The 27078-nt window shown below is 42.9% G+C and overlaps 1 protein-coding gene across 4 annotated transcripts in view; it reads right to left on the bottom strand.

The window, feature by feature from the left end:
• Positions 1 to 27078, bottom strand: part of CD109 (CD109 molecule) — a 152437-nt gene that overhangs the window by 69972 nt on the left and 55387 nt on the right. For 3 of the 4 annotated variants that reach the window (XM_029224286.1, XM_029224282.1, XM_029224284.1), the window contains 3 exons: positions 21036 to 21266; positions 14917 to 15042; positions 827 to 866 (listed from right to left, as the gene is read on the bottom strand). In XM_029224286.1, coding sequence (XP_029080119.1) covers positions 827 to 866; positions 14917 to 15042; positions 21036 to 21158 — 289 coding nt within the window. In that variant the 5' untranslated portion in view covers positions 21159 to 21266. Of the gene's footprint in view, positions 1 to 826; positions 867 to 14916; positions 15043 to 21035; positions 21267 to 21671; positions 21736 to 27078 lie in introns of those variants that run through there. The other variant, XM_029224285.1, reaches the window with a different exon arrangement.

Raw genomic sequence — 27078 nt, 5'->3', positions numbered from 1 at the left:
ACCACTTTCACTTACATATTATCTACGGCTGCTTCGTGCTACAACCGCAAAGTTGAGTAGTTAAGACAGAGCCGTGTGGCCCACAGAGCATAAAGTTTACTATCTGGCAATTCACAGGAAAAAGCTTTGCTGCTCCCTGTTCTAGGTGATCATGAGGCTGAGCTGTGACAGTGCTGTATGGGATTCATGGACCAGAGCCACAAAGGTGCAAGCAAACGACTTTCCAGAGAATTTCTACTGCCTGAATGAGACACAATCTCAAAAAGTAACACAAATCAGATGAAAACGCTTGTGTGCAACCTCGAAACAGCTGTTCAAAGTACAACTAATTGTGGGGTCCTATGCCTTCACTCTCCGATTTCCTTCCTCTCCATCCACCAACAAAACACTGGGGTCGCACATTGCTTACATCTACGTGTTTCCAAATGCGATATTACAAATGGGGCACCTGCAGGAAGAGGATTTACCCAAGTTAAACCCTGTCTTCACCAGTGCTGACCAAGTGAAAGATATGGGAAATGACTGTGGTTATGCTTTTAAAAAAAAAACACCGTACAAAATTTTAAATATGTTATGATCACAGCAAAGCAGAAAAACAGAATAACTATACATACAAAGAGCAGGATAATGGGACTACAGCCAATCTTATTCCTACTTTACTCTTTATAAAGAAAAAATGTTCAGACCTATAGGAAATACTAGGATTTTACCTGGTAAAAATCCACTGGGATTTTTACTTTAAATAATACATCTCTTAGAAATTTCTCTTATCTCTGTGGAAAGTAATAAATGTGTTTTCCATCAAAATAAGTTGAAGAACTCTTACCATATTCTGAAACCTGAAATGACTGATAATATGTCTGGTCCTATTGGGAAGAAGAAGAAAAAGACAAGAAAATATATGAGTTCTTATTTAATTACTTTGCTTGCTTGCTTACCTCACAAAAACATTTAGAAAACATTTTTAATTACATTTATAATTATTTAACGAACGAAACAATTTATTTTAACTCCGTAGAAGTTTATTTTCAGTTATCTGCAACATGCAGTCTGTGAATTTCATGAGTTTTTCTTAACAATCCACTAACATAACAAGGTGACCTGTCTCTTTAATTCACTGCAGGTCATTGAAACAAACCGCTTAACCTGACTTCCCTCATTTGTGAAATGAGAACAAGATTAAATTAGATAATTTAGGAATTTATCAAGCAAGGGTAACACATGTCAAACTAACAGGAAATGACTTCAAATTTGGTTTGTCTATCCCTATCAAAGCAAACCAATGAAGAATATATAAAAGAGTCAAGAATGCAAAATCACCATGGACCACCACCCTTTATCTTCCTAATTCCTTGAAGTATTTTCTACTGTAACCCTTAAATCAGTACACTTTACCCTTTTTTTTTTTTTTTTTTTTTTTTTGCGGTACACGGGCCTCTCACTGCTGTGGCCTCTCCCGTTGCGGAGCACAGGCTAAGCGGCCATGGCTCACGGGCCCAGCTGCTCCGCGGCATGTGGGATCTTCCCGGACCGGGGCACGAACCCGCGCCCCCTGCATCGGCAGGCGGACTCTCAACCACTGCGCCACCAGGGAAGCCCACTCTACCCTATTTTAACAGATACTGTTAATTATTTCCTTTTCCAGTGTCAACAAGAAAACGTGTGGCCTAGAATATCTTTTTTTCTCCAACTCCTCATATTTCTATTTCTCCGTTCCTAGTCATACGTAACACATTAAATAGAACCACTTCAAGATAGCTAAGAAATTCCACCAATGAAATGTGTATTCCAATTCTGATTCCCTAAGTTTATCAAAGCAAATACACAGATGCGGCTACAAGATATTGGCTTTTTTTTTAAAATCATATTTGTTTAACCTAAAGTAACTGTACATCACCTAAACTAACATGATAGTATAAATCAACTATACCTCGATAAAAAGTAAATAAAATTTTAATAAATAAACTGTACACCAGCAAACTATTTTTTAATCCTAAAAGAAGGATACAGTTCATTTCAAAGTATAAGACAAATATAACTACTTATATGCCAACAAAATAATTGTCTAAAACCTGGCTTCAGTGTTGGCATTTAAAGTAGATCCCAAAGAACTTGTGTTGATCAGTCTTTAAGAATCTCCACACTTGTCACTTCTATCTTAAAGTGTTTTCATGTCATATAAAGGAATGTTATAAATTACATGTCTTTGATTCATTTATAAGTTCTGATTTGTCATCCTCAAAAATTAAATCAAGAAGGCAATCTACCTTTAATACCTGTTTTACTGATAACATAAGAATTCTAGTCGTGGGACTTCCCTGGTGGTCCAGTGGTTAAGAATCTGCCTTCCAATGCAGGGGACGCATGTTCAATCCCTGGTCGGGGAGCTAAGATCCCACACGACACAGGGCAAGTAAGCCCATGCACTGCAACTACTGAGCCTGCGTGCTCTGGAGCCCACGCATGACAACAAAAAGATGTTGCAACTAAGACCCGACGTAACCCAATGAATAAATACATAAAAATAAAATAAATATTAAAAAAAGAATTCTAGTCTTTAAATTACTTTTTGCTTTACAAGTGAGGTAAGGCACAGGTAAGGCTGTGGAATAAGCAATTTAACAACGATGATGTCTGTTCCTCAAGTTAAGTTCATATAGCAAACACCAAGTGAGTACTACATGTAAAACACCACGTGAGGCTCTGTAAAGGTTAATTACAGTTCTCAGCATCAGTTCAGTCTAGAGATGGAGCAGACACATTCCAGTACAATACTGCAAGGCCGACAGTGCCCTGGAGTTTCACGCACTGCGCTTCTTCTCTCACTCTCCCCTATACTTGACTTACACACACTTCCACCTCTGCCCATCTTCCAAGACTTGGCTCAAATATTACTGCTTCTCTGGATCCCCAATCTAAAAGTAATCTCTATGCCTCCCTGCACTTTAGTCCTCCTTTCTTTGTCACTTTTCACCCTGTATCCTGAATATTTAGGTACATGGTTTATCTTGCTGTAAGTTCTTTGAGAGCCAGGTCCATGTTACACCGTGTTTTAATCCTTCATAGTTTATCCCTTGAGTTGCCAACCTAACAGACTGCCTGATACCAAAAAAGTTCTCAAATAACATGTATTAGACTGAATAAAAAGTGCTAGCTTTGGCAAACGTGGAAAATCAACTAATTTGTTTGGGCCTCCTTTCAACAGCCTTGAAACCAACTTTTAGGCAATTATTTAACAAACAAGTAGTTACATTAGTTTACATTTGAAATAAAATTCTCCCTTCCTGCCTCCTACATTACCAGTCATCCCTGACAATTCCTGGATTTTCCACCTCTCTGGTTAGTCTCCTCCCCTTCATTCAGTCTGTAAACACTGTCACATCTTCTGTTCTCCTGGTACTCTTATCTTTCTGACTTGTTGCGTTAACGGTCCTTTCTTTTCTGATCTTGAAGTGTTGGCCCTTCTCATCCTGAACCCAATGCTCTTGATAAGTGAGCTCATCAAGGCTCATGGTGTTAACTGTCATCTCCACGCTAAACACTCCTAAACCTTTATCTCTGGCCATCCCTCAAGCTGGAGATTCAGACTCAAATCCACCTTCGGGATACCTCCACCTGAATGTTCTACAGAACATCCTGGACTCCTTTATCTGGGTTCAGCCTCCACCAGGGACCTTTTCTTGATCGCCTCTCCCCGTGCTGGGTTAGAGCCCCTTCTCTCCCATAATACCCTGTGTATAACTCTATCACTTTACTTAACACAGTATACTATAATTATCTGCTTTGTGCCCATCACCGGAAACAGACTATGAAGTCATTGGGGGCACAGCACCTAATTCAGCATGCTTTCAAGGTTTGTTGAATGAATGTATGTATTAATGAATGAACGCATTGAATTTTGTCCCCGGGCTGGTTCTGATACCGGAGGCTCGTCAGATTAGCCTCAGTTATTGTACAGCATCTCCTGCAAGAAATTGAAATAACCTTCAGACTACCCTGAGGAGGCACAGCCATTTGTCAAGTGACCCATGGTTTAAGTTAATTAAGTAAGGAGGCCATTGGACTGATGGGGCTCTCATGCCGTGGGTGCCCTACGTAAACAAACCAGGATCTAAGCCTGTGAATGCCTCACGGTTATGAAATCAAAATGCTAAGGACAACCAATCAGAAAGAGTCACCTAGGCTTTAAGCTATGGTCAGTCTATGATTTCCTTTCTTTGCTTCCACCTTTTCTCTATAAAGTCTCTCCACCTCTTGTCTGAGGGGACTCTCCAACCACTTCCAGTTTGGCACTGCCAATTCCAATCGATTTCTCCTCAAATAAACTCAAATTTTTTAATATGCTTCAGTATATCTTTTGAGATTTTGAGGTTTCCAGCGTGGTCGTTGGGAGACTGTAAGGTTTTTGAGAAAGCAGGATAAAAAAGCCCGTGAAGAGATCAAGGTTTTGGTCTTAGATATGAAGAATTACATCTTTTCTGTAAAAGAAAAGGATAAGCATGAGATGGGTGCAGACAAGGTAGATCTGTAAATGTGGCAGAGAAATTTAAAGAAACTCCTGTCTGATGACATGTGTTTTCTTTACAAAGTAGAAAGGGAGGTTATCTACCAAGAGTGAGGATGGAGAAACCAGAATCTCCCCAGAAGACAGCATTTTCCTGAATCCCTTCCATCATTAGAAAGAATCCCAAATATTCTGGTACCCATCAAGACTGGAGCTAAACATCCGAAGAACTGAAGTTGTTCTATACCCGATAATTACTCATAGTGAGAGGACTTGGGAAGAATGGATCTAACCAACAACCAAGACACAGACTATATTGTCTGTGACACAGGGCTCCAGGTGGAAGGAGCCTGGTGCAGGCATCCTATACCACAAGAACATTCACACCCTAAGAAGTTTCACCATTTGCACCAAATACATTATGCTGTACAAGGGACAAACTGGTTTCCTTAGTAGAAAAGTACGAACTAGAAGCATGCTCTCTTTAAAAACAAACAAAAATCACTCATTTAACCCTCTCTGCTGCTACTGAAAGTGCAAAGAATTGAGGTCTTCAAAGACATGCAACATGACCAGCCTTCTTGGGCACCAAACTCAAGCAAGAGGAAAAAGCAGAAGTGTAGCTACAGCTTTGTACTGAATGGGAAAGGCACCCTTGAGGCAAAAATAATTCCATTTGCTGCTCATTTCTCCTTTTCTTACTCCACCCAGCGCCTCAGTACTCATTTCAGGCTCCACCTTGGTACCCAGTGTGCTGCCGCCAGCAGTTGGAGTCCAGTGAGTTACAGATCTCCTCTATGTCACTGACAAGTAAGCATCGTACAGGACTACACACACATCACATGAGTATCAAGTTGCTGCCTTTGAGGTTGTACAATAATAAGATAAAATAATTGTGTCCACTGCATAAAGGGTATCCAGGACCTCTCTGCACTTTCTGTGAATCTACCTCAAACAAAAAGTTCTTTAAAAAATTAATCTTCTTACAGATTCACAGACATAGAAAGCAAACTTATTGTTACCAAAGGGGAAAATGGGGGGGGGGGGATAAATTAGGAGTTCATGATTAACAGATACACACTACTATATATAAAATAGATAAACAACAAGGATCTACTATATAGCACAGGGAAATATATTCAATATTTTGTAATAGCCTATAATGGAAAAGAATCTGCAAAAATGGATATATACGTATACATAACTGAATCACTATGCTGACACCTGAAACAAACACAGCATTGTAAATCAACTATACTTCAATTTAAAAAAAAGAGACGCAACTCTAAAAAAAAAAATTAAAGTCATAGAATTAAAAAAAAATTAATCTTATGGCTCATAATACCAAGATCATAGAGTCTGCCAGGCGACAGCGAGCTAATCCTTAGTAAATACACTAATGAAGACTACATAGTTCCCTACCAGGCAACGCATATGCTGTAACATGAGCCTCCTAGGCTCAAACCCTCAATTCAAAGTCCTGGCTGTTGTGTTCAGAATCTGAGACATTTTGAAAACAATGCAATGTATGAGGGAGTGACACGTGTGGCACCCGAAAATCATGTGACAGAGGCGGGCACCCTCCCCACCAATGCATCCAGACAGCCCTGTTGACATCTATGTTCAACCAAAAAAGTGACTGCCTTAAAACAGCAATTGCAGCACATATTAAATAATTTAACGTTATAGAGCTGAAAAGTATCAGGAAATCTAGCTTCTAGCCCTGACCCTACCAGAACACCACCTGAGCCCAACCAGGTCACTAAGAGTCTTCCTCCATCAAAGGAGGAGATGAGTCTGGGTTACCACTAAGATCCTCTCCAGCCCCAAAACCCTGTGAGATGCGCTGACGGACTTCTCAGACTCCCCATTTCACTGATGATCAGGACACGCTAAAATCCGATCCCAAAGTTTTCTGACTGAAGAGAGGGGTCGGTAAGAGACATGTGAAAGGAAGGGCAGCCCTAGGGTAGCTTCTGGAGAGAAAGAACAAGACAAGGAACTCCTGACATATATTAGCTTGGAGCCAGAATTTAATTAAATGCGCGCCCCCAGGGACTGACAATTAGCAGATCAAACGACCTAATAAAGTCACAGGAATAATACGGCACAAAACTTGTGCGTGCATCTTGAATTTCACAAGAGACCAGGATATTCAGTTCTTGACTGAAATCTTTTTTAATCTTCAAAGTCAGAAAGTCCAGAATATTAATCCAAAAGGGCTGTTTCCTACCGGCTCACAGGTGCACCAAGTACACAGCTATATATTGCACGTAACCTCAGAATGAAAATATAGGAACATATCTCTACTAAGTTGTAGTCTCATATAGAAGACTGGGACTATAGGTCATAGAGCATCACAAAGGATAATGACCAGTAGCAACAGTCTAGGAGAAACCGTTCAATCACTCCGTTCACTCATTCTTTCACCCCACAAGCATAACTGAGTTCCTACAACAGGACAGAATAAATGTGGAAATTAATCACGCAGAACTCTTGTCTTACGGACGCACCCCAAGTGCCCATCAACAGATGACTGGCTTAAGAAGATGTGACACGTGTGTGTGTGTGTGTGTGTGTGTGTGTGTGTGTGTGTAAAACGGAATACTACTTAGCTGTAAAAAAGAACAAAATTTTGCCACTTTCAGTAAAGTGGATGGACCTACAGAATATTATGCTTAGTGAACTAGGCCAGAGAAAGATAAATACTATGATATCACTCGTATGTGGAATCTGAAAAATAATACAAATGAATCTATATACAAAACAGAAACACACTCACAGACATAGAAAACAAACTTATGGCTACCAAAGGGGAAAGGTGGAGGGGGGAGGGATAAATTAGGAGTATGGGATTAACAGACACAAACTACTATATACAAAATAGACAAACAGGGCTTCCCTGGTGGCGCAGTGGTTGAGAGTCCGCCTCCCAATGCAGGGGGCATGGGTTCGTGCCCCGGTCCGGGAAGATACCACTTGCCGCAGAGCGGCTGGGCCCGTGAGCCGTGGCCGCTGAGCCTGCGCGTCCGGAGCCTGTGCTCCGCAACGGGAGAGGCCACAGCAGTGAGAGGCCCGCGTGCCTCACCAAAAAAGAAATAATAATAGACAAGCAACAAGGATTTACTGTATATCACAGGAAATTTTACCCAATATCTTGAAATAACCTATAATGGAATATAATCTGAAAAAAAGACAAATCACTATGCTGCACACCTGAAATTAACACAATATTATAAATCAACTATACTTCAATTAAAAAAAAAGAACTCGAGTCTTCCAGGAACTCACAGTCTAATAAGTAAGGCAGTCATATTCTGTTAAGCTACACTAATCACAGTTTGGAAAGATGAAGCAAATTCTGGAAATTGATGGCGGTGATGTTTGTACAACAATGTGAATGTACTTGATGCTACTGAACTACACACTTAAAAATGGCTAAGACGGTAAATTTCATGTATACCTTAACACACCAAAAAAAAAGGAAAGAAAAGCCTACACGGATCAGTAAGTGCTGTAGAGGTGCTGGGTAGAAGGACCTATGGAAGAACGGAGAATGAAGTGCTAGCCTCCACCAGCTGACATGCTCTAAAAAATCCAAATTCTAAAACTAACCCCTCCTTCCTTTCTTCACTGCACATGCAAGCAAGAACTTATGGTCTTTCCCCCCAAAAGCAGCCTTCTTTCAAGCAGAGGCTAGCAAAAGGATTTTGGAAGCCACATCCGCGTTCCAGAGAAGATGGACTGTTTGCTGACCTGACACAGGTGGCTCCATGCTCTGTTCAGCCTTCATCACCAGCTAGGGGATCACCAGATGCCACTTGTGGAGCGTTCCAAGCTCAAGAACTGTTCAAACGAATGTGTGCTCTTTTGCAAAGGACGATGGCTTCAGAAAAACCCTGACAGCAGAAGCAAACTGACCAGGGAACAGCTGAGCAGAAAGATAGATAAGGAGCATCTGCAAGGCTATAAAAAGCCACGCAGTGCCCCTCTACCTGACGTTCCACAACAACTAGCTCAGGAGAAAGGAGACGTCATCGTTACAAACAAAGGAACAATTCAGTGCAGACTGCCTCTGAACTACACAACAATTTTACACCCACATACTAGCACACAGGGCTCCAAAAAGGTGATCTCAGGCCTCGGGGCTATCACGCTTTCTACCTTCTATTTCTTGTCTGCCAGCCCAACACCGGCCTAAGATCAAAACAAGGGCTGAGAAACTGTGGTCAGTTGCAGCCAGAAGAGACTGAGAGGTTGTCTGGTTCAGGGGTTCCTACGCAGGCTGTGTATCCAGATCTCCAAAAGGGCTGCTGTAAAAATTGAGACCGTGACCCCAAATCTGCTTTAGAAAGTCTAGGCTGCCAGGGGGCCGTGCGGAGCTACTCACCTAGAGGGGTCAAGTAAGTAGCCCCGTCTCACCACCAGGGAGTTCCAAGAACGAATCAGGGGGCGTGCCTTTTCCACTACCCACCACCGCCTCTCACTGGAAGAGACAGAACCCGAGGATGCCTAGCTGTGGGCACACAGCAGCACTTCTCAAATCGTGGTCCTGAAAACAAATAGGATTTCCTAGAGTGCTAATGTAAAATGCAAACTCCTGGGTCGCTGCCTGCGATACTGACTTGCCGTCTGGGGGCAGGGCGCTGGGCTGCGCAACTTGAACGACAGCTGCCATCGGCGGGTTCCCAGGCACACGGGTGCGTGGGAACCACGGCTAAGTCCCAGAAGCGGGAGCTGTACCAGCCACTCTGGGAGGAAAGACACGCTGTCTGCTCCCAAGGAAGGAAGGTGCAGGGCTGCGATATCCAGAAGCTGGGCTCTCTCAGTGCTCTTCCTTCGGGTCCTCAGAGGAATGTGACACCGATGCTTGAGTCGCCCAGAGACCTGAAACTCTGGGCCAGCCGAGGCTGCCCAAGGGAGAGGGCAGTGTGGTAAGATCCCTCCTGCCTCCTGGGAGCCTGGTGCTCAGACACCAGCGCCAGCCTCTCTTTTAAAGAACCTCTAAAACTGCCTTCTAGTAACCTGGAATACAATTTATCATCAAAGATGCCAGAAAATTTGCAACTAAATCCGGAATATACACACAACAGAAGATGCGTCAGCCTTAAAAAGGGAAGGAAATTCTGACGCGTGCTATAACCTGGATGAGCCTTGAAGACGTTAAACTAAGTGGAATAAAGTCACAAAAAGACATACACTCTATGAGTCCACTTCTATGAGGTACTTAGAGTAGTCAAAATCATACAGACAGAAAGTAGAACGATGGGTGCCGGGGACGTGAGGGCAGGGCTGGAAGGAGGGAAATGCGCAGTTATTGCTTCATGGGTACAGAGTTTCCATTTTGCAAGATGAAAAGAGTTCTGGAGATACCACTGAACTGTACCCTTTAAAATAGTTAAGACAGTAAATCTCCTGTTATGTATATTTTACCACAATTTTAAAAAATAGGGAGAAAAAAAAAAAAACATTTGCAACTATTTGGGAGAACCAAGGATACCAGTCAAGAGATAAAGGCAACTAGAGAAATACTACAAAAAACGAAAATACAAGCGATGCCTGACTTTTAAAACAAATCATCTCCCCAAGGTGTATTTGTAAGATGATTATCAACTTAGAGCACATTTCCCCACTTGACCTATAATGTACATGATGTATCACAACTCGGTGAAACACGTGTCTGTGGAGGGGTATATTATGGCTAAAATAAACCCCTTCCCTCTGCGGGGAGGGTCTGGTGCTCCAGAAAGTTAAGGACTCTGATTACCTGCACGTCACTACAAATCAAATCCCTGGTAAGTCCTGTATACATTGTCCTTCAGTAGTAATATGAAAATCAGGCCATATTTTTTCTAGAGACTAAATGGGATTTCAAAACAGTCTCCTGAAAATAATTATTTTCCCCTCCCTAAAATTTATACTAAGCATGGTCACTGCTTTGGGAAAATAAAACTATGGTCTATAATGGTGGATAGTTTAAATGATAAATATATTTCCTCCATAATAATTATTCACAGCTAAAAGGAAAAGAGTTTAATAATAAGCAATATAGAGTCCTTGAATGCTGTGCAGGAGTCAAGGAAAGATAAACCAGGGACCAAGGCTGGATCCAGTTTGCTTGTCATAACATTTCTTTGACTATACTGACCTCTGGTGGCCATTGGAGGAGTCTCTTTTTTTTTTTTTTTTTTTTTAATAACGGGGCTTATTTTCCCTTAGTTGTGTGCCTTCACATTGTATCACCTAGGGGGGCTCCTTTTACAATGTATATGTATATTAAATCATCACGTTGTACACTTTAAATATCTTACAATTTTATTTGTCAATTATATCTCAGTAAAGCTGGAAGGAAAAAACATGATATCACCACTAATAGGTTCCTGATCAATATGCCTGTCTTCAAAAAGATAAAGATGTTTATAGAATGTGGAAAAGGGGACATTATATTCAGTTCAAGACCAATGACTACGGTACAGCTTTCACGCATTCGTTTAACAAGTACTGACTTCTACCTTGTGCAAAGAACCGCGCTAAGTCTCCAAGACACAGGGGAACAAGACTGTGCCTACAGACCTCATACGGACTCTGCATATCAGGTCCTGCCAATCAAGCGACAGCAATGGACCAAGAGAAGTACAGTGTGCTACGCTAACGTCCAGAGGCGCTAGGCCATCAAAGATAATGCCTGAGGACAAAAGCAAGGAGCTAGAAAAACAGCAGAAAAACAGGGTTCCAGGCAGAGGGAGCAGCCTGCGTGGAAGGCTCTGGGACAGGACGGACTGGCGAGTTTAAGAAACTTAAGGAATGATACATCTAAAGCATAGAGTTCAAGGATAAGGGTGGCCCTTAACAAGGCCAAAGAGGTGGGCAACGACCAGATTTTGTGAGTGTTTTTTTTAATTTTTCAAGCACTTGAATTTCCTCAAGAGCATTTATCTTTTTTTCCTATTAAAGCAATCGGACAGGTCAAGTCCACAAACAACTACATGAGAAATCCGGTAATTCTTTCACCCTACAGTCTCACATCTCCCAGCCTTTCTCCACTATTCTAGTCTCCTCTCTCCCCTGGTACATATTCTGTGTACCACTCACTGAACAAAGGAATCCCAGAGAGGCTGCTGCCCACAAGGCTGAGACCTGGTCACTGTGCAGAGGTGGCCTCGGAATGGGCCAGCGATGGACATCTGACCCAGTGACCCATCCGCAGGCTGCCAGCCACCCATGCAGAGGCTTGCTTGTAGTACTCTGAGGACATGGTTATTAGGCTAAGCCAGTGCGCTCAGTCCAGATCTGGACCAGAGAACACCCTAGAGGCTGGAGAGAAGCGAGGGGAATGGGGCCGACCACAAGGACAGAGGAAGCCGCTGGCCCCAAAGCACAGGCGCTCATGCTGACAACAGACCATCTTTATCCCCAGGCGGCCTGAGTGAGACTCGCTCCTTGGAGGCACCTGACAGGCCTCACTGACTGAGCGCCTCACAAGTCCTCTGCTATTGCACCACCTCGTGTTCTTCTGTCACCCTTGTGTCACTTAACTTTGTCATAATTGTCATCTCCCCACAACAGTCTTTAAGACAGAGATCAGACGTTAGGCTTCCTGGTATCCTATCACCGCACTATAAACCCTCAACACATATTTGATGGAGGATGCTAGATGGATGGATGGACGGGTGGACGGATGAATGGATAGATGGATGGGTGGACAAACAGCTGATTCCTGGGGAAATGATAAGGAAACCAAAACGTGGGAACAGAGAATAAAGTCCTAACTCCTTAAAACTCACAGCATGGCTCGTAATCTGCACCTCCCAGCATCCTCGACGTGCTCCAGTCCCTCCGTTCTCCCCAGCCCCCAGACCCCGGGGCTCTCCTCCACCTTCCCTGCCTCGACACAAGCCCTCCTCTCTCCTACGTCTCACCAACACCTACTCTGTCCGCCTTTTCTACAAGCTCCAATGTCTGGTCCCCCCGGCGTTCATCACCCCCGCTCTCAGCCCCCATAACTCCTTGTACGCTGTCTCACTTCCTCTGTGGCACAAACTCTCCACGAGCCCAGCGTGATCCTCGTCTTCATGCAGATGCTCAAAAAATATGTGCTAAGGGGACCTAGTTCTGCTTTTAAAATGTGGCCCCCGAAAATGCTAACTAAAGGAAAAATTTTTAAGTTTTAATTTATTAGGTACTTGGTACTTTTATCTTACCTCAGGCCACCCGCTAATGAATGACTAAGTGGCTCTTGAAGGAGGAGGGAGAGGACATTTTTCGAAGGGGACATTTGGTGACATCTGGAGACATCTCTGGTTGTCACGACTTGGAGGGAGGGGACAGCTGCTACTGGCATTTAGTGGGTTAAGGTCAGAGATGCTGCTAAACGTCCCACAGTGCACAGGACATCCCCGCAACAAAGAATTTTTTACCGTAATGTCAAAAGTGAGAAGCCCTGTTCTAATAGAATTTTTAAAGCTCTCATGTATATACATTTTAATAAATTCCAAAAAAAAAATTAGAAATATTCAATGAATCTTCAAACACCACAGAGTGATGCACCAGAGAAAACCCGAGGCGGAGACACGGAGGGTGTTCTAGTGCCCCTGCCCTGTTAGACCTCGGAGCCATGGGAGTTGGCAGCAAATACAAGAAGTAAGCGGGGGAGCTGGGCAGAACGAAGCATAGGGGAGCAGAAGACTGATGTAGCTGTTACGGTCACTAGAGTTTTGTTTTTGTTTTTGCTTTTGCTTTTAACATCTTTATTGGAGTATAATTGCTTTACAGTGGTGTGTTAGTTTCTGCTGTATAACAAAGTGAATCAGCTATACATATATCCCCATATCTCTTTCCTCTTGCGTCTCCCTCCCACCCTCCCTATCCCACCCCTCCAGGCGGTCACAAAGCACTGAGCTGATCTCCCTGTGCTATGCGGCTGCTTCCCACTAGCTATCTATTTCACATTTGGTAGTGTATATATGTCCATGCCACTCTGCCACTTTGTCCCAGCTTACCCTTCCCCCTCCCCATGTCCTCAAGTCCATTCTCTACATCTGTGTCTTTATTCCTGCCCCGCCCCTAGGTTCGTCAGAACCATTTTTTTTTTTTTTAGATTCCATATATATGTGTTAGCATATGGTATTTGTTTTTCTCTTTCTGACTTACTTCACTCTTTATGACAGTCTCTAGGTCCATCCATCTCACTACAAATAACCCAATTTCATTTCTTTTTACGGCTGAGTAATATTCCACTGTATATATGTGCCACATCTTCTTTATCCATTCATCTGTCGATGGACGTTTAGGTTGCTTCCATGTCCTGGCTATTGTACATAGAGCTGCAATGAACATTGTGGTACATGACTCTTTTTGAATTATGGTTTTCTCAGGGTATATGCCCAGTATTGGGATTGCTGGATCATATGGTAATTCTATTTTTAGTTTTTTAAGGAACCTCCATACTGTTCTCCATAGTGGCTGTATCAATTTACATTCCCACCAACAGTGCAAGAGGCTTCCCTTTTCTCCACACCCTCTCCAGCATTTATTGTTTGTAGATTTTTTGATGATGGCCATTCTGACCAGCGTGAGGTGACACCTCATTGTGGTTTTGATTTGCATTTCTCTAATGATTAGCGATGTGAGCATCCTTTCATGTGTTTGTTGGCTGCGTGAGCTGCTTGTATATTTGGGAGATTAATCCTCTGTCCGTTGATTCGTTTGCAAATATTTTCTCCCATTTTGAAGGTTGTGTTTTCATCTTGTTTATGGTTTCCTTTGCGTGCAAAAGCTTTTAAGTTTCATTAGGTCCCATTTGTTTATTTTTGGTTTTATTTCCATTACTCTAGGAGGTGGGTCAAAAAGCATCTTGCTGTGATTTATGTCATAGAGTTTTCTGCCTATGTTTTCCTCTAAGAGTTTTATAGTGTCTGGCCTTATGAAATTAGAACACTCCCTAACACCATATACTAAAATAAACTCAAAATGGATTAAAGACCTAAAGGTCACTAGAGTTTTTAAAACAAAGATAAAGTAGGTTAGACCAATCTCTCATCAGAAGTCATTACTCTGAGACATAAGATTTGCCAAATAATTGCTATGTACTCATTACTTAGTTTTAAAATACTCAATGTGTGCAATAACTAAATACAATAAATATTTAATCAGCTTTATACTAAAATGTGAAATGTCTTAACCTTCAAACGTTACATTATATAAAAAGACAACAATGATTAAAACTCTAATATGTTATAACACAGGCTAACCCATTGCTAACAAAAGTAAATTAAAAATAAAACCACTTAAATTATCTAGATACTCAGATTAACGTTTTTCTGTTCACTAAATAAATGACTTCAGAGATATTTTCCCCACCGGACCTATTTAAAACATTTTAACATTCCCCCTCAAAATGTATTCATACTCACATTCACTTGAACTTGGATGGACCAGTCACCAAGCATTGGATGGGAAGATAACTGGAAAGTTTTGGAAACGACTCCAAGGTCACTTTGTTCTGACAACCACTGTTGGATCAAATTTGACTTGGGATCCTACAACGAAAACCATGCATGTTAACGACGTAAAACCCCCCGTCTGATGTGGATCCAACCTGGTTACGAATACAGCCCTGCAGTACTCCCAGGCGCATGCAAAGTGTGGGACAGGGGGAGTTCTTGGAAAATGTCAGCTCTATGCTACCAAAGACGATGAATAAAAATTACTTCTTTTCTCATATTCTCCTGAGAGCATCTTTACTCTGCTCCACCTTTTAAATCTTGGCACGTACTTCCTACAACGTGTACCTCACCAAACCTATGCTGCTGCTGGTGGTGCTGCTGAGAGAAAACCCCGCTGTAGGGATAACAGGCCCCTGTAACAAAGGCACTCTGCCGTATCACCACCACTCACACGTCACTCAGTCACTATGATTCCCCTACAGCACAGGGTTAGCCTCCCATTACAGCTGAGGAAACGGGCGCCCAGAGGGGTTAGGTAAGCCCTCAACCACAAACAGCTGGTCCAATATCACAGCACCAACACATGATGGAGCTCAGGATTCAAACCCACGTGTCTTTTGACTCAACAAAAGTTGTGTCACGGGGGTGCTTAACCAAGGGGATGCATGAAGAACACCTGAGTCTTCCCAGGCTCTCCCAGAGCACGCTGCCTCCATCCAATCCCATCCCAGCCCTGTCAACTCTGTCCCTCTAACATCTCACGTCCAGCCACCATTTTCTGACTGTCGCAACTAGCCTCTCTCCTCCAGTCTTGCCCCTCCAACACATCTTCCCCACTGCCAAACGCAAACCTGTGGTTGAGGCAAAGTGGTTGAAGCACCAGACACCGTTCCTGGCAAATTACAAGCAATGAGTAAACACTCGCTATGACCAGTATATCAGACCACCAGGTGACAATGACTTCTGTTTGCCAACAGAATGAGGTCTACACTCCTCTGCGTAGCTTACAAGACTTAGCTGACCCCATCTACATTTCTACGCACATCTTCCTCCAAACAGACAGACTTGTTTGCAGTTCGCCCCAAACGCCCATGCACCTAGGCCTCTACCATTGCTGCATGGAAGACCCTTCCTTCCTTGTCCAGATGGTGAGATAAGCTCCAACTTCCTGCCTTCTACACATGCCTCCAAGAGGCAGGAGTGGCCACTCCCTGGAGAAACCCCAATGCGCCCGGAGTTTCCCCCCTAACATATACTACTGTTTAAGGTTATCATTTGTTATCTGGGCTTTTTGGTGTTTTTTGTCATTGTTACTTTTTTTTTTTTTTTTTTTTTTTTTGCAGTACGCGGGCCTCTCACCGCTGTGGCCTCTCCCGTTGCGGAGCACAGGCTCTGGACACGCAGGCTCAGCGGCCACGGCTCACGGGCCCAGCCGCTCCGCGGCATGTGGGATCCTCCCGGACCGGGGCACGAACCCACGTCCCCTGCATCGGCAGGTGGACTCTCAACCACTGCGCCACCAGGGAAGCCCCACTGTTACTTTTTGGTTTTGGTGTTTCTTTGTTCCCTGGATTATGAACTCTGGGATCACATTTTTTCCCTGATTCTTTTTTTTTTTGAATTTTATTTTATTTATTTTTTTACACAGCAGGTTCTTATTAGTTATCCATTTTATACATATTAGTGTATACATATCCATCCCAGTCTCCCAGTTCATCCCACCACCATCCCTGATTCCTAATCTCTATCCTCTGACTCAAGGTAGCGGGTTGGCCTGGTTATTAGAAGCCAGAGGAAACCTCCCTCCGCAGGCGGGGGAGGCTGTGTAAGTCGGGGTAAGTACAGTCCTGAGAACTGAGTAGGAAGTGGTCTAGGAAGGCAGAAACTAATTGTTAAAACCAAAGACCAGGGGGCTACCCTGGTGGCGCAGTGGTTAAGAATCCGCCTACCAATGCAGCGCACACGGGTTCCATCCCTGATCTGGGAAGATCCCACATGCCGCGGAGCAACTAAGCCCGTGCACCACAACTACTGAGCCTGCGCTCTAGAGCCCGTGAGCCACAACTACTGAACCTGAAAGCCACAACTACTGAGCCCATGCACCTACAGCCCGTGCTCCGCAACAAGAGAAGCCACCGCAATGAGAAGCCCGCGCGCCGCAACAAAGAGTAGCCCCCGCTCGCCTCAACTAGAGAAAGCCCGCGTGCAGCAACTAAGACCCAACGCAGCCAAAAATAAATAAATAAATTTTTTAAAAAACCAAAGACCACAAGTGGGTCAAGAATAAGCGGGTCACCATCCTTGGCAAGCCCTGGGGCAGGCAGTGCAGTCAGAGCTGGCTCTCCTGCCCCTGTCAAGACTGGGATGGCTACGGAGCTCAAAGGACCAAAAACAAATGAAGAAATACAAAGAGCTAATAAATATATGCTGTCTAAGAATTAAGGGAATGCAAATGAAAACAATGAAAGGCCATTTTTCTTCCATCACACTGACAAAAATAAAAAATGATAATAATAATTCCCAGTGTCACTTAAAATGTAGGGAGAGAAATGTACATAGTCCGCCGATGTATTATTTTGGTGAAGGTACACATTTCTCCCACAACCCTACAAACAAAGGAAATCCAAACTGAAGTCTTCGACGACCTGGAGGATATGCAGGGCTGGGAGTGAATGAGATAAATCCCTCGTTTCCCAAGCCTGTCTTGGACCTGGGCATATCACCCACAAGGAAGAGACAGAGAATGTAGAAATGCCAGAAGTCCTTACAGAGCACATGAGGATTTGAACAGGGGACGCACGGTGGCATCACAGCAGAGCCCAGCATTTGCGTGTGGTCACCTGCTACTGGGATGCACACAGGACAGCCAAGTATGATATGAACAGTGCCCCTGTCACAGCCTGAACAGCCACATGGCTGGAGACACTGGGAAGGTGGCCGCTCGTGCTCTTTGAGTCACCTCTACACAGCCTGGGCTCTATATCAGGTGCCTGTGTCAGCCACCTCAAGCAATAAACTCCCTGGCTGGAGAAGGCAAATATTTCTGCCAGTCCCCAGAGTCCTGGATTATGCACAAGGTGTGTGCCTAGCATGTAGAATTAAAGACATCGAATCACTTAAATGAGGTGCCACCACTGCTCCAGGCCAAAGTGTCAGAGCACAGGCAGAGGGCAGACCCCAAGCGAGCAGCTGTGCCCACAAGATCACTCACCTATACCAGGAGCAACAACTTCTCAGGAAGGGCAGCCAGGGTAGAAAACAGCGTGCCAGCTGACATCACACGTTGGAGACACTTACTTCCGTAGTGTAAGGACAGACTGGCTGCAGAAAGCCAGAATTAGGGGAAGAGGTTTATTCCACCATAAAAAGGTCCCTGAAGCCCCTTTGCTTCCTGAGAAGGTCAGTTACTGGGTCAGGGAAAACACCCAATGATCCAAAAAAAAACACTGAACATGTCTGAACATGCTATGATGATCAATATTTTAGCCACATCCTACAGTCAGTCATTCTTGGCTGGGCAAGATGGGCCCCAAAAAGCGGGCCTCCTGTAGTTCCCAGATGCCTTCTCCACACTTGCCTGCAGGTGGTGCTGTGCTAGAGAGTACAATTTCGTGCAAGTCAGGGGCTCTCGTTACACTACAGTCCCACTTTTCTCTGGGAAGTTTTTCTAAGAAACCACCCGTCCCATACTGAAAGATGTAGAAAAAGAAAACATCACAGTCTGGTGAACCCTGGCCCAAAGGGCTCTTTTCAGATGGAGGAGTACAGGGTGTGGGCATTCACATCAATGCTCTGACCCACGAGTACTGTGGTGAGTACGGCACCCACATGTGCCTTCACTCACTGGTCCCAAACACAGTGGATTCCGAGTAGAACTCTCCTGCCCTGGCCAAGGGGACCACCCAGCCGCCATGCCAGCGGGATCCCTCAGGACCAGAAACAGCAAGAGGAAGGGCTCTCTGTGCACTTCTGGGAAAGCCAAATGTGACAGGCGAAGTCCAAAATCGGAGAGAGGAACCCAAAGAATCCACAAATCACAATCAGCAGGGTTCGTTCTGGGTTAACGCTTACAACAGACAATTGATCCAGGGCTGATTTTTATTCGCCTGAGACGGAAAGAGGCAGATCGACTGTAAACAACCAGACACAGGCAGACAGTCACTTCTAAATCCTCCATTTACACATAGCATCTAGTAAGTTCTCAGTATTTGTGGATAAATGTTGAAGGACCGTATGAATGGCATCCCTAAACTGCTCAGAGAGTTACATGAATTTAGAAATGCTATTCACTATGGCGACCTGCTTTATTCCAACACAGCAAAGGCAGATGTTCACAGAGCTGCTGACTCTGAAATAATACCAGTTCCATTCAAGAAACATGCCAACCAATGTGATATTTGCTATAAACGCATCTTGGCTTGAAGTTATATGTACACATGTTTGCTTGATTTTTGTTTGTGTGTTTGTTTAGCCCATAACAACAACAAAAACTAAGAATAGGAAGATACTGAACTAAAAAGCCTAAATTTGCCTTCCATTCTGTTATTCCTCAGAAAATTTTTTTTTCCTGTGCCACATCTTTTTTTTTCTTAACATCTTTATTGGAGTATAATTGCTTTACAATGGTGTGTTAGTTTCTGCTGTATAACAAAGTGAATCAACTATACATATACATACATCCCCATATCTCCTCCCTCTTGCGTCTCCCTCCCACCCTCCCTATCCCACCCCTCTAGGTGGTCACAAAGCACCGAGCTGATCTCCCTGTGCTATGTGGCTGCTTCCCACCAGCTATCTATTTTACATTTGGTAGTGTATGTATGTCCATGCCAACCAATGTCCTGGGACTGAGGGGATTTTCCAGTACTAAAATCAAGAGAGTCTCAGCAAACTGGTCACCCTATCTCTATGTCATTGGTCAAAGGTCTAATACTCTCCTCAGCTTAAACGTAGAAAACCAGGTCCAGCCGGATGTCAGTTGCCTCCAGCTTGGCCCTCACTGGAAGCACTCAGTCTGCCAACCATGCTGCCTCCAGAGCCCAGAGTACTCAGGCAGAGCAGGCCAAAAGATTTCCTGCCAGAGGGGTTCCTAGTACAACAATAGCTAATGTTTAGTGAGCATGTTCTATGTGCCAGGCACAGTTCTAAATGCTTTACTTGAATCATATCACATAATCCTCACAAAAACCTTTACAAGGTATTATTTTTACACATTTTACAAATAAGGAAACCGAGGCTCAGAGAGGTTGATTAATTTCCTCAAGGTCACAGAGCTAGCACCTATTCTTCTTAGAGCAGAGAGTGATCCTTTTAAAATGTTAACTCAGATCACATCATGCCTCTCCTCAGAATTCTCCAGTGAATTTTCATTTCACTCACAGTAAAATCCAAAGTCCATATCATAGCCGAGAAAATCCTGTATAGCCCCTCATCCAGCTTACCTACCTGTACCTGACCTTATCTCCCTAATATCTGTCCCCTCACTTCCTGGGCAACAGTGCACTGCAAGCTTGTTCCCCCAATGCACCTAACAAGTTCCCACCTCAGGGCCTTTGCATATGCTATTCCCTCTGTTTGTGGAGGCTCATTCTTTTATTTCCTATAGGTCTCTGTTCAAATAGGACTTCTCTAACAACCCTATAGAAAACAGCAAACACAAACACTCTGTCTCTCTCTCTCTCTCTCACACACACACACACACACACACACATACACACACACACACTCTTTTTTTATATATCTGTATGTTTATTTATTGTCTGTCCACTACCCACTGGAATGAAAAGTCGATTTAAGCAGGGACTCACCTTCTGTATCGAGGACACAGAAGTTTAATAAATGTTTGACAAATGAATTAATCAATGAAGAAGCCAGGACCGGAACCCAAGCAGGCTTGACTCTGGAGCCTAAGCCCTTAACCCAGTGCTGTACCATCCCCCTTCCTAGAGAAACCATCCCACTTTGGGAGGGAAGCTTAGCCACGTGAATCCTAAGACATCCCAGTACCAACAATGTGAGCAGAACTTCCAAGAGAGCTTCAGTGAGACGGCTTTGAACCCCCAGCTTTATTTCTGTCTGGCACTCACCTTAATTAGAATGTTTAAAGAGGTTTTGTAAGGCTTAAAATCTGAGAAGAGTGTAACAACACGAAACTTCACTTCTTGCTTTGGTTTATACAGGGGCTTGTCTGTTTGAATGAAGACAGTCATTCTCTTGGTCTCAAATGATAAGCGCGTGCTATTCGAGAATAAAATCTCATCCTGGGCACGTCCAGTGACACGGAGCTCATAAATCTCATCACCACTGTTCAGAGGTAGCTGGGGGAAAAAGAGACATCAGATGTATCAAAGTCTCATTGTTTTACCTCAAAAATGTTTGTAACTGTAAGTGAGAATTGAAATTTTAAATACATAGTATTATCAAAAGTAATCGCGACGTTGAAAAATGCATCCCTCCTCCTAACCACCAAAATTAAACAATTTGTTTTCTCTCTTTCGACATCCTGGAGTTTGCTCTCCAGTTAAACCACAGGGTTCCTGGACTGCAGGAACCACGTCCCACAGCTCTGTGAGCAATCACCTTGTCACTTCCTATCCCAAGCACAAACTCTTCCGCACTGACAGTCACTGTGGGTCACAATACCCTTCTCCTCCGTGCCTCGGGTGAAAGGCACATTTGCACAGGCTTTGTTTTCTTGCCATACCCTCTCCAGGACCTCTCACCTGTTCCAGGATGCACTCTCTTCCTGCATCTGGTGCATCGTGTCACAGTCCTGGTAAGTTTGATGGCACCGTTGTTTTACTGTTTCTATCACTAGTGGAAATCCTCCCTTCTAGCATGAACAGACCAGAAGCCACACTCAGCCTACGCACACCGTGTCATTCTACCCCACAACAATCCTTCCGGTGGGTGCTCTAACTAATACCAGCTTACGCACCAGGAACCTGGGGCTTGGAAGAGTAAAGGAAGTTGCTCCAGGTCACTGGCTGAGATGCAAACCCGGGATGAACTATATACTACTCTAACAAGAGGAGTATAAATATGTGATGGTTTTAAAATATGTCCAAAATTTCTCTGACCCTCCTCCCTTCAAAAGTCAGAGCCCCTCTCCTGGGCATATACCCAGAGAAAACCACGATTCACAAAGACACACGCACCCCAATGTTCATTGCAGCACTATTTACTATAGCCAGGTCATAGAAGCAACCTAAATGCCCAGCGACAGATGAATGGATAAAGAAGATGTGGCACGTATATACAATGGAATATTACTCAGCCATAAAAAGTAAAAAAAATTGGGTCATTTGTAGAGATGTGCATGGACCTAGAGACTGTCATAAAGAGTGAAGTAAGTCAGAAAGAGAAAAACAAATATCGTATATTAACACATACATGTGGAATCTGAAAAAATTGGTATAGATGATCTTATTTACAAAGCAGAAATAGAGACAGATGTAGAGAACAAATGTGTGGATCCCAAGGGGGAAAGGGCGGAGGTGGGATGAATTGGGAGATGGGGATTGACATATATACACTATTGGTACTATGTATAAAATAGATAACCAATGAGAACCTACTGTATAGCACAGGAAACCCTACTCAGTGCTCTATGGTGACCTAAATGGGAAGGAAATCTAAAAAAGAGGATATATGTATACGTACAGCTGAGTCACTTTGCTGTACGGTAGAAACTAACACAACATTGTAAAGCAACTATACTCCAATAAAAATTAATTTAAAAAGAAAAAAAAAGGTAGAGCATAATTTCCCAGTGACTCGCCTCTCAAGAGTAGAATGAGGCTGTGTCATTAACAGGATAGCTTCTGCCTGGTTCTCTCTTTCTTGGATTCCTCACTCTAGGGGACGTCAGCTGCCATGTGATAAGGACACTCAAGAGGCCTGTGAGAGGCCTGCAGTGGGAGGAACAGAAGCCAATAGCCACCACCCACCTGCCAGCCACGTGAAGAGCAATCTTACTGAGGACCCCCAGGCCTGGTGAAGCCTTCAGATGACATCGGCAGCTCAGAACTGCTCGACGACATGGCTCGCAAATTCCTGACCCACAGAAACTGTGGGAAATAATAAAAGTTTATGGTTGCTTCACACCAGAGTTTGGGGATAACAGGTTCCACAAGAATCGATCACTAGCACACCTGAATTTTAGTTCATTTTCATATTCATAAACCTGAGATTCTGAAACTAATGTTCTGCCTCCTTTTTTGGCAAATAAGAGTTGTCCACAGAGAGCTCCAAGGAGATTTTCCAGAAATAGCAGCCACCAAAAAGCCAGCAACATGGATAAGAATATGAAGGAAACGTAACAAACCACCAATACAGTGGTTAGCAGGAAATAGGGAGAAGAATACTGGTGTTTGCAGTTTACTTGGAAATACATTTTAAAAATAAGATCAATTAATGGACGGAGAGATGAGTAGATGCATAAATATGCAACTGAGCAAGTGTGGTAAAATGTTAACAGTAGATTCTAAGTGGTGGTTATAGGAGTGTTCCCTATGAAACTCTTTCAGGTTTTTTGGATATTTGATACTTTCATAATAAACTGTTAGGAGAAACAATCAGTAACATCACCTTCAAATGACCTCTAGTACTGATGTTTGCTTTCCTTTAATAAATAAACATTCACTGAGCACCTTCGAGCTCCAGGTTGCTCTAGGTGCTTGGGATTCAACATGAACCAAAGATGTACGCCCTAGAGGGCTGAGAATCTAGCCTGGAACTTGCATCCTTATGTTCTATTCTCTCAAATGATGCTTCAGTCCTCAGATTCTTTTAAACAGAGTCCTTAATACCGCAAGCAGGAAAATATATATGCCAGGAACCAGCATATCATTTGCTTGTATACAGCACAGATTTATAAATAGTTCATGCTTAAAAAATATATTAGATGGAATTTCTCTCTATGATTTGGATATCGTTGGATCATTTTTAGTGGCACAGAGGCCCCAGAACAGAGAGTAGATTGAAGACTGACGTCAAATTAATGATGCAGAGGTCTGAAACTAAAGAGACCTATTAACCACGAGGAGGTCAAAGAGTTAGAAAATTAGAATTAACACGAAAGTGTCCAAAACATTTTACTCTGTCCCCCACTCCATCCTCCTTCAGGGAGCTGACACAAGAGGAGATGGTACTGACTATCTTTCTGCTCCTTTCACTTACCCTAATTCTCGTTTTCAACACTCCCCTGTTAGAAACCCCACCTCTCCCGATGTAAAATTTAGGTGATTTGGGATCCTCAGAGCCTCGGTGCTAATCCTAGAGCTGGAAAGTCTAGGGTGACGATATGGACTTGTCAGAGTGGACCTGGTGCGCCCCCATGAACGATGAGGCATCGCCGCACGGCTTAGGGTGTCACCATGGACTCTGGCTGTCAGTAGAGACCTTGGTCATCCATTGGGAACAGTAGAGGGACATAATGAGAAGGAGACTGGAGAAAATACTGGGGATGTTAAGCAACCTTTATGAAAGATTCTCTCTGTGCCAGACCTGCAGTGGGTTGTAACCTGCTTCCCACAGTGGAGAGGACCCAGAAGGTAATATAAGCTCCTGAATCTCTGCTGGTAAATTGCTTCCCACCTTCTTGGGGGACACAATTACCAAAAAGGATTCCCAGAATTAGTAATAAAGGGGTTCCCTAACGAGAGACTTCCTTATGTCTTACACAAGAACCAATTATTTAGCCACAGAGGTTTTGGATCCTACGTGTTGAACTGAGGTCACGGGGCTGGGAAAAGATGTAGTTCCCATATACAGACACTGTCCAGCAGCAGAATAAGAGTCTGGGGGTATACGATACCCAGGGCTTAGATCAACAAAATATCAACGAGCATCTGAGTTGAGCACGGTTGATTCTCAGTTAGGCTAAGTCTATTTTGTGTATACATAAACGCAAACTCTCCGGGTAGATGATAGAGGCATGTTCAGAAAGGCTCTTGATGGACAATAAATGGATTCCTTATTCTAATCCGGGCCGTCTGAAACCATCTTCTCTGAAAGATCAACTGTCTTAAGGAAACAAACAACACAATAGTATTTATCCTACTTTATTTCACTAATAACTCCAGTTACCAAAAGTAATGGTAATTTCAAATAACTTTCAAAATAAAACTGAGAAATTTAAGATGATAGTTTCTATTTTAAAATATATTAGTAATTAAACTTTAAAAGCATTCTAATTTTATTAGGAGGTTTGGATTAACATATATACACTACTATACATAAAATGGACAATCAACAAGGACCTACTGTATAGGACAGGGAACTATACTCAATATTCTGTAATAACCTATATGGGAAAAGAATCTAAAAAAGAATAGATATATGTATAACTGATTCACTTTGCTGTACACCTAAAACTAACACAGCATTGTAAATCAACTATATTCCAATATAAAATTTAAAAAAAATTTTTAGGCATGCTAATTTTAAAAACCACTCCCTCGTTTTAAGTTGGATTTACTTACAAAGAGAATAAAAAGAAACTTTTTCTAGCACGTTTTGTACAATCAATAATCTTTATGTTAAGTGTAAATTCTGTTTTTTATTTACTTCTTATTGAAGGCTGATTTTACTGTATCAAAAACAGAAACAATGAGCTAGTCAGATATTAAAAACATATTTGTTTTAATGCAGCCAATATATTCATATTTTATAGCAAAACTTCAGGAGGACGTTAAAAAATAATTTAAAATATTACATCTACAAGCATCAGAATGCAAGAGCACTTGGAAAGATGGGTCTATTTTCATTGAACACTCATAAAAATGCAGAACCTTCTATTTTTGCCAAGAGTTATTAAATTTTCCCAGACACTTTATGACTAAGCCTTTAAAATTTTGTTTTACTAAAAAGGGATCTAGTCCTAAATATAACTCCTGGTAAATCTTTCAATAAATAATTGCTATATCTACATACAATAGAAATGGCATAATATTAAAGACAAATATAAGACGTTGGGATTAGTATTCCACATGGTTAAGACTTTAAGGCTAATAGTAGCCAAATTTGTAGCTAATTGGGACAAGTACAGCTTATAGGCACATTACGGGAATCAGCCAGAGTGCCCTCGTCCGCCCACATGCCTGCCCCTTCCAGACTTGCTACACTCCAGGCCATGCCACTGCAGACGTCTTTGAGGAAAGCAGACAGTTATTATGCATTGAGCTGTGATTCCTGAACTGAAATCGCAACCCCTTCTGCTATCAGACAATTATATTACACAGGATTTATTTTAATCTTCTCACTGTAATACTTTTTCAACAGTTATGGACACAGACACCGGTGGGCCAGCACCTAATGTCTGAGGTCACATTAATGCAGCCTAACATCTTATTGTCACTAAGATTGGGTTTTTTTCCCCACGTCTGTCTGCTCAGGGCTTCCCTCCCCCCAACCCCACTTTCTAATATTACAACAGTATATTTGTTAGTAAGGTAAGTACAAACATAATAATAAGTAAGAAACAGGGACTTCCCTGGTGGTCCAGTGGCTAAGACTCCGCGCTCCCAATGCAAAGGGACCGGGTTTGATTCCTGGTCACGGAACTAGATCCCACATGCCACAACTAAAGATCCCACATGCCACAACTAAAGATCCCACATGCTGCAACTAAAAGATCCCACACTGGGACTTCCCTCGTGGTCCAGTGGTAAAGAATCCGCCTTCCAATGAAGGGGATGCAGGTTCAATCCCTGGTCAGGGATCCCACATGCCACGGGGCAACTAAGCCCATGTGCCACAACTAGAGAGAGAAAACCCACATGCCACAACTAGAGAGAAGCCTGTGCGCCACAACAAAAGATCCTGCATGCCACAATGAAGATCCCGCGTGCCTCAACTAAGACCCAGTGCAGCCGAAAATTTTTTAAAGATTAAATAAAATAAATATCAAAAAATAAAATAAAAAGACACTGGAAGAACACAGTTAATTTTTTAAAAAATAAAAAATAAATAAAAGATCCCGCATGCTGCAGCTAGGACCCGATGCAGCCAAGTAAATAAATCAATATTTTTTAAAAATAGGTAAGAAACATAATAGTTATAGAATGTAAGTAATTTTTATAAAGGACAGTTTGGGAACACTATATTCTCTAAGAACCCCAAAATGAA

Source organism: Monodon monoceros, unplaced genomic scaffold (genome assembly GCF_005190385.1).
Source record: "Monodon monoceros isolate NGI ecotype Baffin Bay Population unplaced genomic scaffold, NGI_Narwhal_1 Super_Scaffold_15, whole genome shotgun sequence".
NCBI classification, from domain to species: Eukaryota; Metazoa; Chordata; class Mammalia; order Artiodactyla; family Monodontidae; genus Monodon; species Monodon monoceros.
This window is presented reverse-complemented; position numbering and strand designations above follow the sequence as displayed.